Here is a 15,282-nt window from a genome sequence, read left to right on the forward strand (position 1 = left end):
AGGGACCTTGGCTGATATGAAGCATACGGAATTCCCACTATTTCATTTCTCTGTTTTTCATTTTGCTTAATAGTGTGCAAAAAGTTCCGTTATGATATCCGGATCTGGAGTTTGGGTGGTATGGTTTGGCTTCATGAAATTTCTCACCTCTCTCACACATAAGGGACTATTGCTGTTCCCTTTTCTCTTTTCTAATGTACACTTAATGAGCTACGAAACGAATTTCATTGAATTGACTTGAATTTTTTACGTATTGAAATTGGGCCCAGTTGTTCGCGAATATAGAGCATCCATCAGCGTACACGTTTTCTTTTTGACATTGCCTGCTTCTAATGAATGCCACCGTAGCCAAGAATGTAATAATGGTATATTAACGAAGACCGTGAACCAGCATTCTATACCTCTATTAAGGACCTCGCCTGTTTTCCGTCAAGGTATTTGTCTTCAGACCTCCCAAGTCAAAAGGTTATCCGTCCAGCACCGCCCTTCCCCCAAACCCCCTTCTACCGTCCTAGGCACTCATTTCCCTCCATACATATCAAATCAAAACGACGCCCTTGAGAGCCCCAAGGGCCTATACTGTGACTCACGTCTCACCAACGCAATGATTCACCCTTACTGCATCACGGGCGCTTCGGCTCCGCCTCCACTATCAATCAATCCCATCCAGAGCAATGAGTTTGGGTCATTATACCCCTGGATGCTGAACGCGCCCGTGTGGGGATCCTGGGGAAACAGCATCGTCATGGTATCCTGCAAAGATCCGAGTCAGTCAGGTATTCTCTAGTACGACTTACTCAGGGAGAGGGCTATGCTAGCTCTGCTTACCCAGTCGATAGTATCCATAATACTACCCCCAACGGTAGTGGTTGGCAATGCTGTTCCGGCTAGTGGCCCAGCAGTAGCAGCCGCTGCATGGCTTCCCTCGACGCCGCCCATCGCGTTCAGGTGACCCACCACGCTCGAGGTGTCGCTGCTTCCAGGGCTGTCGTGGTTCGGCGGGAAACTGTAAAGGACCTGCCCGTCCGAGACACCTGCGAATTCCATGGGTGGCTGCGGTGGAGGCGGTGGCGGTTGACGTTGTAATGGAACGGAATGATGTGATTGGGGTACTGGCGGTGTATGGCGATCTGGCTCCGTCTTCGGTCCGTTGCTGCTGTGTAGGAATAGTGATGACGACGACGGCGCATGCTGTTGCTGCTGCTGCTGCTGCTGTTGTTGTACTTGTTGTAAGTGTTGTTGATGTTGCTGTTGCGAATGGTGGTGTTGTTGTTGGTATCCCACCGCCGCTGCAGCTGCAAAGGGGGACGAGGCAGAGGGCTGCTGCCCCGTACCCGCGACGACGTTCTGAGCCAGCGCCGCGCGGGCCGTGTTGGTGGGGCCGCGCATCTTGCGCAGGCGCATGTAGACGGCGGTCTTGCCCTGGATCTCGGAGAGGAGGTGGACGCCCTTGGCCTCGGGGGGCAGGCGGCGGTCGAGGCCGAAGACGTAGTCGAGGCAGGTCCAGATGCGGTCGGCGTCGCGGGAGCCGGGGCGGTAGTAGACCTCGGTGGCGAGCAGCAGCGCGATCTGGTACTGGAAGTAGGCGCCGAGGTACCAGGCCCAGGGCCGGAACAGCGGGTTCGTCTCGAGCTGGATGGCGTGCTCGACGATGACGATGCCCGAGCTCACGAGCAGCGAGCTCAGCTGGGCCGGCATCGGGTGCGCCGCGTTGGAGTGGTACGGGTGCAGCACCATGGCGTGCAGCCGGTACGTCAGCAGCGACATGACGCACTTGGCGTACCGCTGCGCCGGCTGCGCCACGTCGAGCAGGTGGTCGTACTTCTCCGACATGCGGCGCCGGAAGTTCTCGATCTTGGACAGCACGTCCGTCAGGGAGATCTTGCGGACCTCGAGCCGCCGCCGGTCGAGCCAGATGATGCGCATCATCTCGTTGATCTCGAAGCGGATCAGGGCCAGCGTGTTGGTGGTCCAGTGGTCCGCCGGTTCAGGCGGCACGACGGCGTGGGTGAGTTGGTCCTCGTTGCAATTCACCGGCAGCTTCGTATCGTAGTCTTCGCGCCGTATGACCGGTTTCGGCCCCTGCGCTTCGCAGGTCCTGATGTCTAGAAAGCATAGTTGATGCCAGACCAGACGACGCACATGGGTCTCGAGGGGCGTTAATCCGTAGGCCTCCCCATCACGGTGCAGGCCCATACACTCGGCCATCCTCACAGCGGCGCCGACAAGTACTGAATGTGCCCTCGAGACTTCTGCGCGGCATAACGGCAGCTTCTCCCATGTTAGCGACTCCCTCAGTGCCAATGACAGGTGCCTCTAACTTGGCAACCACTTACCATGTATACGATGAAGGCCTGCATCGTTTCCATTTTGGTCGTCCTCAGAAAATTGGCCTTGCTCAACGCCGTCTCGGTTCCCATCTTCAGACTATGCACCCAGTTCTCCTTCGCGAAGCCGCCCAGCTCGCGCATAGCGTCAGTCTCGTCCATGGCGACGGCACCGCTGAACAGAGCAGCGAACACGATCGCTTGAGTCGAAGGGCGTGGCTCGTACAAGCCTGCGTCAACCACGTTCCAGAAGGCGGCGTATGTCTCCTCCAAAGATGCGCGCTGCGCGCACGTCGCTATCGGGTGGACCGAGATGAAATATTGCCGAAGGAACCGGTCCGCATACTCCCTGCATGGCAGAAAGGTGCTGAGCGAGGGCTGCTCTATGACCTGGCTGAAGAACAAGCCGCTCGTCGGGGCGATATACTGAGACCCGGGCCTCAAAAAGTCGGGCATCGAGATATCCGAGGCCCCGCCGTCTGACATGGAGTCAAGGCCCGCAGGTGGACCCAGAGCCGGAGACGGCCCACTCGGCAGCGGCACCCCAAAGGGCGATCGTGGAGTTCCGCCGTGTGAACGGTACTGCCCCGACAGACCGGCCGATATCTACGAAGGCACCATAAGTTAGCGATATCAGGCATGATGTATAAACAACAGAACCACAAAGGGTGTGGTCGCGCATCTCGTTCACTCACCTCTTCCGAAATGCGCGGTCTCGACAGTCCGCCTATCCTCTCGGTAATGCGCATCCTCCCGATCTGGATGCCCAGGTCGATCATATCGTCGGCGCCGTCGGCATCGTCCTCATAGGTCAGGTCCAGGGCGGCGAGCGGCGTCGACTCGAGGTAGCGCTCCTCGTCGGCGTCGTCGTCGCCGATCTCGTCGGCCAGGATGCGCTGGCCGAGGGCGCTCCTCTGGGTGGTGGCGGCGGCGGACTTGGCGACGTCCCTCTCGAGTTGGCGCTCCAGGGACCCCTGCTTCTCCTTGAGCTCGGCGAGGCGCAGTTGGCTCGCTTCGTCGAGCCGGGGCCCTATGTAGAGGCAATCGCGCCCCGCCTTGAAGCAGTTGACGCACGACGGCGACGTCTTGCTGCATTTCAGTTTGCGCTTTCGGCATTCCAGACAGCTTTATTATTTCCTGCCCTCTTTCATTTCGTGCCGTCGTGCTGGGGAAATAATAACAGAAACAACAAGCACCAAGTAGTCTTGTCTGGTGAGCTGCTGCTGCTGATTATTTCCCCACGACATACACAAAATGAAATTGGCGGTATGTGTCAGCGGGTCGTGGCCAACAATGTCTGACAGGTGTGTGTGTGTGTGCAAAAAAAGCAAGCAAGAGCATGGAAAGAGAGCACAGAAGGCTGAAACCAGAAAGCTTACCTGTTGATCATGCGATTCCGGCGGCGGATGGGCTTGAGACCTGCCGGTGCTTTCGGATTGGGCCCGGACTCGGCTTCGGAGCCTAGACCGGCCTGTTCCATAATTGAATGGACTTGGAAAGGCTGCTGCGGGGGGGAATCAAATACTTTTTAGATTGGAGGGGGTGGCGGCGGAAGGGGTTGGTGAGATCGGTCTCTCGCTCGATCGCTCTATCGTTCTATCGCTCTGCCTCTCTGCCTCTGACGGATCTCGGTTCCCTGGCCTGGAAGCCCGGTATCTGCGCCGATTGATTGGCCTTCCTCTCACTCTCGCGCGCTCTCTCGCTCTCTCCTGCTGGCGCGCTGGCTTGCTGTTCGGGGTGCATCCAAGCTCTCATAGGCTCGTTCATTTCGTGGGGAAGAGCATCCTACTTACCCCCCATGCTCATGCTAGATTGCCTCCTTGTAACCGGATTGCTGGGAAACGGCAGATCTCCAATTTATTTGCAGGTCCAGGCCGTTGGGATTCGAGAATGGGTTGTCGCAGGGCGCTACTACCTGAGATACGGACGTAAAGTCACGATTAGGTGTGGCGGGCCATCTGCAAGATTCGGCGGGGATCTCTTTTATATTCTGGCGAGTCCCTGTCCTTCTTTCCCCTCCCCAGAGGCGTCGTGGCAGATATCACGCCGCAAGATACCTAAATTAAGCGAAGCCCAAATGGCGCCCGATGACTTGGAGTGCTGTAGCTTGGCATCAAGGGCCCTTTCGTTTCCTTTTATTTAGGGGCTAGTTCCTTCCTAAGGATGCTTTGCCGTTGTTATCTAAACATAGGTGGCCGTGGCTATGTCGAGCTAAGCACGGATCTGCAGTTTGCTTTGTTTCCTGGGCATGTAGGCAGGGTAGTACAGTACTTTCCTGCGCGGGAAGTTCGGCCAATTTCCCACCTGCCTGCCTGCTAGTAGTGGCCCTGACACTGGGGAAATGCAGCCCTCACATGCTCTCTGCACCAAGTAACGTCTGGCGAAGTAGGTAGCTGGGGAGTACAGAAGGGACGTAAGGGGTTGTCACCAGCGTTAGTCTTGGTTTGGTGGCATCCATGTTCACTCACCCCAGACGTGCACTCGTCCTTTCCACCTGCAGCCCTTGCTTGATGTCAAATCAGAGGATTGATAATGCAGTCTGGATGTATGATGGCTTGTCTCGGCATCGCGTTTCTGTCCACTAAGCCGGGCCTTCCGGACATAGGCTGACGGTCGGCGCTCAATGGGGTTGGTGCCAGTAGAGGAGGCGTCATCTCCCTAGTGAAGACACATTGTGTGGCGCCTGGGTTTGGGGAGCGTCACAACCGAAAGAATGGCTCAAAAGCAACTGTGGTGCCTCATCGAGATAAGGTAAGCTGGCAACAGCGATCAAGACATTTGGGAGGCTGACTGATACTTGGTACCCAAAAGGGTCGACAGATCCAGATCCGATGCTGGTGTGACCACGCACAAGGACGTAAGGTAGTCCGCCCACAGCAAGCACCCAAGCCGACATGTCCAATCACACCTCACAAACCCCTGTCTCTAGCGAAGCCGCTTGCTAACCAGCCAACCATCGAAGAGCTAGGGCTCTCCAGCCTGCCGTGTAGTGATCTTTGCATTTGTTGGTATCTTAAACGTGGTATGTACAATGAGACCTCCAATCGAGGCGCAGCCGGTTGGTCAGACCATTATATTCTACGCGTCCATGTGCCCGAATTTGGATCCCGGTTGGGACTGTGACCTGCTTGTTTGTCTTGCTCGCCCAATAATGATGTTTCCTCGTCGAGGGCGTCAGCCCTAAGCACTATTTACCCCCATTGGGCCTTCGGGGCTCAGACAGCACTCGGCTTCGCCATTGGACAAACTCTGAATGAGCCGCGCGCGTCTCTTTTAGGCCGCGTTCCTTGAACAGCACCCTGAAGAACCACCGCAGGCGACTTGCCCGGCCTGGCCGACTGTTGACTAGGTCTTTCGTGATAATCTCCCAGAGCGCTTGCAGGCCCTTCGACGATACCTTGGACCCATGCGACCTAATGTAATTCACACATTGTTGGACTAATCGAAAAGCCATTCCGTTGGTGAGGTGACGAGCGCCGGCAAAAGCCAATGCCGCTGCTTCGGCCTTCTGTACCTGTTTGATTCTGAGGATTCTGAGGCCTCCTTTACCGCAATTCGCACCATACTCCACACGACCCAAGGACAGAGGGTATGACCGGTTAACTCCCCGCTTCCGGAACAGTTTGAGCGCGGCGATGATGCGTTTGTGTTCCAAAGATTTGCTATCCATCATCGTTTTGAGTGTGTCCGTGCCAAAATCTGTCCGCCAGAATTTAACGGAGGCGAACGTACTCTCGCAATACCGGAAATACACTTTCAAGGCCAATGGTGCGTGCCCAAGCCCAAGGGCAAGGTTGGCCAGAGGGGTTGCCTCATTTTTTACCAACTGCGTGACTCCTCTGAGCAGGCGAAGGATATCCTGCTGGCGGCCCATTATGAGCAGAAACGTGCATAGCATTTTGATATATCGTGGCTGGCCTGTCTTCCAGAAGGCAGAGCTTAGCCGGGAAAAGCATCTCGAATCCTGCACACCTAAGAGTGAAGTGTATATCGCGGTTATGTTCTTGGGTGAATAGCAGCTATTCAATCTTCCCAGGAATATCCGCGCGATCTGCTTCGATCTCAACGGCTCAGCCTCGATGCCTGTTTCTAACAGAACGCACGCGTTGGCAACGGCCTCGTCGTCGAGGTTGCGTAGTCTTGCCAGAACCTGAAGCCAGCAAAAGCGCTTTGCAGTGTAATTGGGAGATTGGGTACTTTGAGCAAGGTCCAGTAAAACTTCATCTAATATATGGCGGTGTTCAATGAGGCCGAGATTCTGAATAATACCTGCCAATTTATTGACTTGTCTCTCATGCGTCCGATGTGTAGCTTGGCCCAGTGCGTTTAAGGAATTATTCAGATTTGCGCAAATGACGACACTCAGTGACCCAATGGCATCGCTGGGGATCCGGGACATCAGTCTGGCAAATGTACGCAGACTGTTGAATCGGAGCTGCGACGCCTCTTGTAGCAACATCGACCAAACATTGACATCAAAGGGTAAGTCGCCCATTCTGGCATGCAACCCTTCCAGCCCATTGATCGATGCCCCGACCAACTGCGCCTTCAAGCGATCAAACACTTTCGTCTCTTGCTGGATATCCAACGCAACTGCTGAGCGGGCCATCCCATCCGACATGGAGGGGACCAGAGAACAGAGCGCTTGCACAGATATACGGCCCTCTGATAGACCGTCTTGCAGTGTGTCGCAGAACGAAGAGAAGTTGGGGCATATCTGCAATTTTCGATCGAGAGAGGCATCTTGGATTAGTGCATTGAAGCCCTGCTCAACCAAGCCCGCCGAGTCTGTATCTGAGCCAAGTGTTGGCGTGTGCAACGCGACCGGAGTGGGATCGGCCAGAGTGATGGGGGTCGCGTCCCGTAGGACATCTGACGAGGTCGATGTAGAGTGTTCATGCACGCTCTGGCTGCGTGCAACATTTTGAGGGGACAGCCATGCTACGACTGCCTTCCATATATTCCTATCAGCCTGGGCAGCCTGGCGGTTGCGGCGCTTTGTAGGTGGTTTCCATTTCCACTGCGTCAAGTCGGGAAGGTTCTCCAGGTCCCACAGAGGGGCTGATCCGTGAGCCTGGCCGAAAGTGAGCTCGCCCATGTGCCTCTTGTTCTGTCTTTTCCGGCTCTCTAACGGCCCGGGTACGGAGGAGCCATGGCGTCGGAAGGCTATTCGAGAAGCCGGGCAGTACCGTTCGTATGCTGATGATAGGGCACTTTCGGGTATCCATACGCAATCATGCTGGGCTAGCAGACGACGATTGATAGCTCTACAGCACGTCGACGAGGACTGTGAAAGAGACATGGGGTAGGGGAGGACCCCCGTGGTTGGGGCGATAGACGGGACGACAGTCCACGTCAACGATGTAGGATTCTCGTTTTAGGCGACGGTATCATTTCAAAGAGCCAGTCGCTGCGGAACTGATCTATTCCGCAGCATTAGAAGAGTAAGATGGGTGTATAAAAAGCCAATGGAGAATCCCACCACCAGCAAAACCCCAAAATTTCAATTGGCAATTGACTGGTATTGAAGGTTGGAAGCTCTAATGGAGCTTTGACCAACTAGCCCGAGTGGTGGCTGAATTTGTTCCCACATCGGATTTTGTGGCTGACGCAAGCCTGACTTGGCGAACCTATTTTGTTGGAGAATGCCCGTCAACATGCACTTATCTACAGCTCATGACATGCCTCCTCTGCTGTGCTGTGAAAGGTGAGGAATTCGAATGAGTATCGCAGTGTATCTCAGGAAACTGCCAGCGATTTAACAGTAATAATCAATACGCAGCATCACCAGTGGTCATAATTGCGAGGTTCCAAAAATCAGATGTGTAAGAGCAGTCAATTCAGCTGCTATCTACTTGCTATCGATGTGCGTCGTCAATCATAGGGTATCATCAAGTGCTCAATCCTTGTGCCATCCGTTCCCGCTCCAACAGTAGAGTGTCGAGTGTTTACTTGCGAGCATCAGCCTCGGCCTCGGCCTTCTTGTCAATGTTGGCCTCAAAACCTCGCTGGTTGGTCTTGCCGGCATCGTGCTGCTTCTGGTACTCTGCAGCAGCGCCCTGATTGCCGAGCATGCTGTTGACTCCCTGGCCAACTGTGCCGCCAACACGGTCCTTGGCACCCTCGTATCCTTGGGAAAGAATGCCCTTAGCCTCTTGGCCTTGACCCTCCTTGTTCATCTCGCGACCCTGTTGCTTCAGGCTCTCGCTGCCAGTGAGGTTGCCAACGAATTCCTTGGCACTACCGCCGGTCTGCTTCATGTTGCCAGTCATCTGGTCCTGGTTGTCCGTCGCGATGCCAGAAGAAGTGACAGCACCGCCAGGTACCTTGACAGAAGCTTTGGATGCGTCATGCTCAAGATCAGCACTGTCCTTCTTGGCTTGAGCCTGGGCCTTCATAGGGAATCAGTCAGCAAAAGTTCAACGACACGAGAAACATATATAAGCAGAAGTGGATAGCATCAACTAACCTTGTCGCTGGTGTTTCCGGTGACACTGCCGAGGGCATCCTGCATGTAGCCCGTGGCCTTCTCGATGTACGAGTTGCCCGTGGAAGCGTTGTTGGCAGACATGTTGATGGTGGTGTGTTTTGGTTGAGATGTGTGCAAAAATAAGTAGATTTGGATGTTTGAGAAGTTGTCAAAAAGGTAGTTGAGCAAACAAAAAAGTTGGTGATGATTGCTGGTGTTGGGTGTTTTGGTTTGTGAAGTTGAGAGTGGAAGGGGGGTAGAGGGATCAGAGAATTGCTGGGCCTTTTATCATCAGGCCACTTGCATGCCTGGAAGAAGGCGACCAGCGACTTACGTCAAAGGGCAAGCTGGAAGCAGGTATACCTACCATCATGGCAGACTCTGGCATTGTGTAATTCAACATGGCAGTTTCCTCGGAATCCGGATCTCGATCGATTATTCGTGTAAGTGTGAGTCGCCTTGTATGGATTTCTGCCATGGGGGAGCCGGCATGACATCATATGGTGGGGTTGCAGCAAAACAGCCTCGCCTCTTTGTCTCCTTATGATACAATCTGTTAAACAAAACCGCTCAAAGCTTGGTAGCTCATGCCTTTCCCAAGGCCAATTACGTGTATTACGGCAAGCAATGGGTTGGTTTGGTATCTTCACATGATCGGAGTCCCCTGGCAGCCTGGCAGCCTGGGCCTTACTGGTAAGGTACATGTAGATATTGTACGTCTGTGATGCAGCATGCAGCTTCCTGCCCGCGCTCCTCAAGATTACCTAGGTAGGATGCAGTCGCCTTACATAGTTCATACTCAGTCACTCAGCTGGCAGCTGGCAGCTGGCAGATCAGATGCGTACATAATACGAAAAATAAGACAAACTCGAGCTTTCGAGCGATTGAATATATGTATCTACAAGTCTCTCGGTTGGTGTCTTACCTTCAATGAGCAGTTGCCCGCTGCCTTCCTAGATCAGGCAAACATGGTCGATATTCTGAACACCCCTGAAGGTGACAGCTACGGGTGACAGCCAGGCAGCCTCGGGCCTGGAGCTATAACATTCTACATATGCACGGCATGGTTCTTACCAGACCAAACCTCCCTACCTGCGAATCGCGTTTAGATTGCGAGTCTGTCTTGCATCCAAGACCGGTCTTCAGGCTGTAGTTGCTCATGCAGGGGAGCTGAAAACCCATCATGTCTTCTGGGGGGTTTAACAAGGTAATAAGTGCATGTACGCAAGGCCCAGTCACGGGCAGTGTTTGATGCTGGGTGGAAAGAATGCATCCTGCACGTACATACCTTCCTGCTCCCATTGAGTTTCGCAACTTGAAACAGTGCATTGCACAAGGTATGACTCACAGAGATGATATATTTCAACATCAAAGGTTCAGAACATTGAAAGCGCCTATTGCTAAGGCGCGGCTTGTATGGTATTGCGTTGTACATGAGTATGGTATCAATGACGTAATATCTGTGTCTCGTAGCTCCCTACGAGAAATATGTATCACACCTTCTCTTCCCTGTGATCGCTTGCGTGGTTGTTCCTGGCCCTAGTACTAAAAACTCCAAAGTCCAAAAGCGAGAGATGCGTATGATTGCAACTTGACCAGTTGCAGTCGTCCAATGTACAAAGAGTCTGTTGCCCCCTAATCCGGGCAAGCTCTGTAATGAAATGAGATCGTAGACGTTCTGACTTCCACCCCGGAGCCCCGTGACTACGCTCCCTTGGCCAAACCGTCTCAGCGTAACAGGCTGAGCATTTAGAGATAGAGCACAGCAGATCGTATTCTAGTGTTGACTCCATTCAATCGTGTTCAGGTCAACACCCTCTTGCACCAATTCCCACAAGGGGCTCAGTTCCCGCAGGAATGTGACACGCTCCTGGACAGCCTTCAGCACGTAATCGATCTCTGCCTCCGTCGTAAACCGACCGATGCCAAATCGAATACTGCTGTGGGCACTTTCATCACTGTTGCCCAATGCACGAAGGACATAGCTGGGTTCTAGGGATGCTGATGTGCATGCGCTACCAGACGACAAGGCAATGTCCTTGAGTGCCATCAACAGCGACTCGCCCTCGACATAAGCAAACGAAACATTGACGCAACCAGGGTAAAAATGGTCCGGTGATCCATTCTGCGTGGTATGCTCCAAGGACAGGAGACCCTTTAACAGGCGGTCAGAGAGGTACTTGATCCTCTTGGAGTCATACTATGCCAAAGTCAGTCAGTCTTTCGCCGTATACAACCAATAAACAATAAGAGGTGGTAATATATATAAGTCAGACGCGTGTACTATGTATCAACAAAAGGATTCCGGTCAAGGAATTCAGAAAGCCATGCATGGAGTAGTTCATCATGGTAAGAAAAAGGAGTGAAAAAGAAAGGAAGTTGAAACGTACCGCTAATTCCTCCTTGGCGATGCGACAGGCCTCGCCGAAGCCGACAACCAGAGGTGGTGCTAACGTGCCACTTCGAAGTCCTCGCTCTTGACCACCTCCGCTGATAATGGGTTCCAATCTCACTCTTGGGCGTCTTCGTACGTAGCAAGCGCCAATGCCCTTGGGACCGTAAATTTTGTGTGATGAGATAGACATCAAGTCGATGTTCATCTTGTTCACGTCCAGAGGCAACTTGCCAACTGCCTGAGCGGCATCGGTGTGAAAGAAGACCTTCTTTGATCGACAAAGCTTGCCAATTTCCTCGAGAGGCTGAATTACACCGATCTCATTGTTGACCGCCATGATACTGACAAGGGCAGTCTCTGGGCGAATAGCAGCTTCGAGAGCTTGGAGATCGACCAAGCCATCGTTCTGCACTGGTAGATAGGTGACTTCGAAGCCATCATCTTGGAGATGGCGGCAACTGTCGAGGACACATTTGTGTTCGGTTTGTGTTGTTATGATATGCTTCTTCTTGCCCGATCTGCCAAAGAACCTCGCCACGCCCTTGATGCTCATGTTGTTGCTCTCAGTGGCGCCACTGGTGAATATTATTTCTTTGGGGTCTGCGCCAATGAGGTTGGCGATGTGTTCCCGAGCTTCCTCGACAGCCTTCTCACTCTCCCATCCGTATGCGTGGGTGCGGGAATGGGGATTGCCGTAGACGCCAACAAAGAATGGCAACATCGCATCAAGCACTCGCGGGTCTACAGGTGTTGTCGCTTGCATGTCGAGGTAGATGGGTCGCTGCCCTTCTTCCATCAGAGTGGCCTCCTTCAAGACCTCGGCCATGGGACTGACTGAGGCATTAGCGGGAGTACCGGCTCCAGGCATTACCATTTCGCCCTTGTCGTTCATGAAGTCTTTCTTATCCAACCTAATGGCTGTCTCGACGTTGACCTGCGCATGATCTCGCTTGCTCTCCGAGACATAGCTTCTCCGCGAAGCTCGGACTGGCGCTGTAGCGACAGCTCTTGATACTGTGGGGAGAGTGCGGGAGGTTGTGGAGGTAAGAGATTGTTTGAGACCCAGGCGCGAGGCCTGCCTCAAGGCAGATGAAGCTGCGTTGACCATAATCACTCTTGTGTGGTATTAAATGGGGTGTGAAGAAAAGAAGAGAAATGGGGGAAATGGTTGTGGGAGAGTTTAAGAGCTCCCAGGACGAACTTGAGGTTCGGCGGCGAATTGACAAATTCATGATGCGGCCAACGTAGAAAAAGACTAGACGGAGCCGAGCTTCCCACCTATCGAGCTCGGTGATAAGCCCTCGGGCTCGGATAATGTATCATGCGAGTGGGTTGGCTCCGAACATTCAATGAGCCACTCCGATTGGTCAGATGCCGATCAATTACCAACTTCCAACACACATACCAGCCAATCTTGACCTTATGCTGCAATGGTCACATGTGGTATATCTTGAGCCGCTTGAAATGAGTCGATGAAGACAACGGAGCACCATGTTGCGTGACATCGTGTCGCGGAGACTACTAAGCTAAGAGGACATCCCGATAGCGCCGGTGGGACTTTGGACTGCCCGCAAGAGAAGGGATTCTGGGTTATATGACGCATTGGCCGCCCCATTGGGAAATGGCCAGACGAAGCCATCTCGGGGAACGTGATTGCTATGCTTTGATCATTCAGCCGTGGGAGATTGGAAAGTGCTAAGACCTCCAGAGTCTGGGGCTCTCTTCTCCCTCTCCCTCCACATGGAGAGAGGAACGACGCCTCCCCTATGGAAATACAATTCCAATAAAGAGATGGTGAGACGCCTTATTGTATGCTATATTCGAATATAGACTCCTCTACCAACCAGTATACGTGCCATAGTGTTTCAAGACCTGGCTTGGAACAACGCCAGAATAGGTGGGAGAGGGGGGATGAAGGCTGCCTCAGAGTCCAAGACTCACCTCCCATTAAAGCCGAGGAAATATAAGCAGGCGAGTAACACCCACTGGTAGGCTCATAATAGACATCACAGTAACTAGGAAGGACTATGTTCGTTGATCAGAAAAGGACAGTGCTAAAGGGGCTCATATATCTTTCCATGAATGATATATCGCTACCCACTACAAGGTACACACTGCATAAGTCTGGGCATATGAGCCAAGAGAAACATAAGAATATATTCAACTAACGATCGCCTCTTCCAGAAACTAGAGGGAGGTGTGGTCCTGCGGGCTTCATCTCAGCCCACCAGCAGAAACGAGATGAAGCTCGAAGGACCAGACCCCCCTCCAGAGCCAGGATTAGTAGTATGTAGTAGCATTGGAGTCCCCACCCCCTTTCTGCTGTGTATTTAAGTGGCCTGTGACTTGACGTCTCGCGGAATGCGCTGAAAATAGGCAGACCCGGGGCTTATTTGATTCATCCTTTCGAAACCGACAAAGCCCATTCATTAATCCTCCCCAGCTTGGTGGTGCCAACATGTCCTGCTCGCATGGTCTGATCTTGTAGATACCTTGCCTCATCTTGTGGATTGCGCTCAGGTGTTGGCACCACCAGTGGGCTTTGTAGGTTTCGAAAGGGTGAGATAAATCACCCCCGGGTCCGCGCAATAAACCTGATCCTCCCCCACAGCCTCGGAGACTTTAGGACAATATATCGAAGGGGTTGATGTGTCGTATGTATATTCCGGCCACCCAGCCTCGAGTCCAGCACATGGTATCCCAGTTAACGACGTGTGCAAGACTCACGCATATGTCGTTCCAAGTTGTCGCGGCGCTCGCTGAGTTCTTTGCCACATTGTGGACAGATGACCGTCCGCTTTTCATGTATGCTGCTTTGGTGGCGTCTCAGGTCTTTCGATGTAGAGAATGACTTCCCACACTGTGGGTGTCCGCAATGATGAGTTTTCCTGTGATACAGCCTGTGTTTGCTTTCCTCAACGTTAGCATGGCGTTGAATCCAATAGGTGTACGGAGCGTATATTACATACCTCAGCTGGCGCTTAGTATCAAAACACGCCAGGCAAATGTCACAGGTAAGTCTGGTACCCCTCGAGCATATCTCTTCGTCACATTGCGGGCTTGGAGCTATAGCACATGCTCCGAATACTGAAAAGGGTGTCTCAATGCTACTCGAAAAGGAAGACTCGGATAACTCGAGTGGCGAAGTGACCAATTCTTGGGGTATGTCATGGGTGGAAATGTAACTTGGCTGTTGAGAGTGTTGCAGTTGGTCAGACAAGTAACTCGATACCGGAAATTGTTCTGGTCCATAAGGAATCGACCATTCTTGTTCTTGAGGTAATGAAGCTGGGTGTTGAATAGTTGAAGTCCCGAAGCCTGGTCAGTATCAGCGTTACTGTTCTCTATTTAGGAACATGCCATGCAAGAGCGTAGCACACACCGTGATCATATAAACCGCCGTCCCCTCCCAAGTGGTCGAAAGATACCAATGGACCTGGACATCCCTCGAAGCCTGAGGCAAAGAAGTGGGGAGTCGCATCTGCGAGGTCGGAAAAGTCACTTAGACCGTTCACACAGCCCCCAGAGCTCTGATGGGAAGACCCATGTCCGGCATCTCTTTGATCACTGCTGCATCGTCTCTGAATGAAATTCGAGGGAGGACCCTCGTTGTCCCCCCTCTGGAGGCTTCTTTGGTGATGTTTGTTCTACTAGCCCCTGAGTAGGTGTCTCCCCACAAAGGAGCTCCTTGGTGACGATGCCATCAGCAAAAGACATCAAGCTTTCTAACATTAGGTACATGTATATTCACTTACTTGGCTCTGATAATGGATGTGAGTAAAGGTTTTACTAGTTTCCAGGTTGAGAGCTCTGAGAAATGACGGACTGGGAGATCCTTTAAGTACATAGACAAAGGGTTACCCTGCTCGACGTCAATCGTCGATATTGACCAATAGCAAGCCGAGGGTGGTCCTCAGTATCGGAACGGACCAACTCTATATGACCTGCATGAGGCCGGGACGCTGGCTGCAATAAGACTGGCAAACTGACTTGATTGCTGCAGCCCATCCTGCAACTGCCATTGGAGACCTCCAAGAAGGTGCATGAGGCCCGTCCAAAGCCAGCGCAATTCTCGGGTTCTTTTCAGTCCG

General features: G+C 52.9%; 4 protein-coding genes across 4 annotated transcripts; all 4 read right to left on the reverse strand.

The window, feature by feature from the left end:
* Positions 1–615: 615 nt before the first annotated feature.
* On the reverse strand, positions 616–3,807 carry PG994_010551 (uncharacterized protein; the record flags this gene model as incomplete). The annotated part of the gene is made up of 6 exons (XM_066861960.1): positions 616–753; positions 829–1,223; positions 1,335–2,289; positions 2,337–2,933; positions 3,023–3,416; positions 3,707–3,807. 6 exons carry the CDS (start codon positions 3,805–3,807, stop codon positions 616–618), a joined length of 2,580 nt encoding a protein of 859 aa, XP_066711070.1.
* Positions 3,808–5,514: 1,707 nt separating this feature from the next.
* On the reverse strand, positions 5,515–7,629 carry PG994_010552 (uncharacterized protein; the record flags this gene model as incomplete). Its single annotated transcript, XM_066861961.1, has 1 exon — positions 5,515–7,629. One exon carries the CDS (start codon positions 7,627–7,629, stop codon positions 5,515–5,517), a length of 2,115 nt encoding a protein of 704 aa, XP_066711071.1.
* A 646-nt stretch (positions 7,630–8,275) lies between these two features.
* PG994_010553 (uncharacterized protein) lies at positions 8,276–8,898 on the reverse strand (the record flags this gene model as incomplete). Its single annotated transcript, XM_066861962.1, has 2 exons — positions 8,276–8,719; positions 8,797–8,898. 2 exons carry the CDS (start codon positions 8,896–8,898, stop codon positions 8,276–8,278), a joined length of 546 nt encoding a protein of 181 aa, XP_066711072.1.
* A 1,675-nt stretch (positions 8,899–10,573) lies between these two features.
* PG994_010554 (cysteine desulfurase) lies at positions 10,574–12,299 on the reverse strand (the record flags this gene model as incomplete). The annotated part of the gene is made up of 2 exons (XM_066861963.1): positions 10,574–10,996; positions 11,187–12,299. 2 exons carry the CDS (start codon positions 12,297–12,299, stop codon positions 10,574–10,576), a joined length of 1,536 nt encoding a protein of 511 aa, XP_066711073.1.
* Between the last annotated feature and the right edge of the window lie 2,983 nt (positions 12,300–15,282).

Source organism: Apiospora phragmitis (assembly GCF_038363925.1).
Source record: "Apiospora phragmitis strain CBS 135458 chromosome Unknown utg000010l:1.0-9815664.0:1.0-9183399.0, whole genome shotgun sequence".
NCBI lineage: Eukaryota > Fungi > Ascomycota > Sordariomycetes > Amphisphaeriales > Apiosporaceae > Apiospora > Apiospora phragmitis.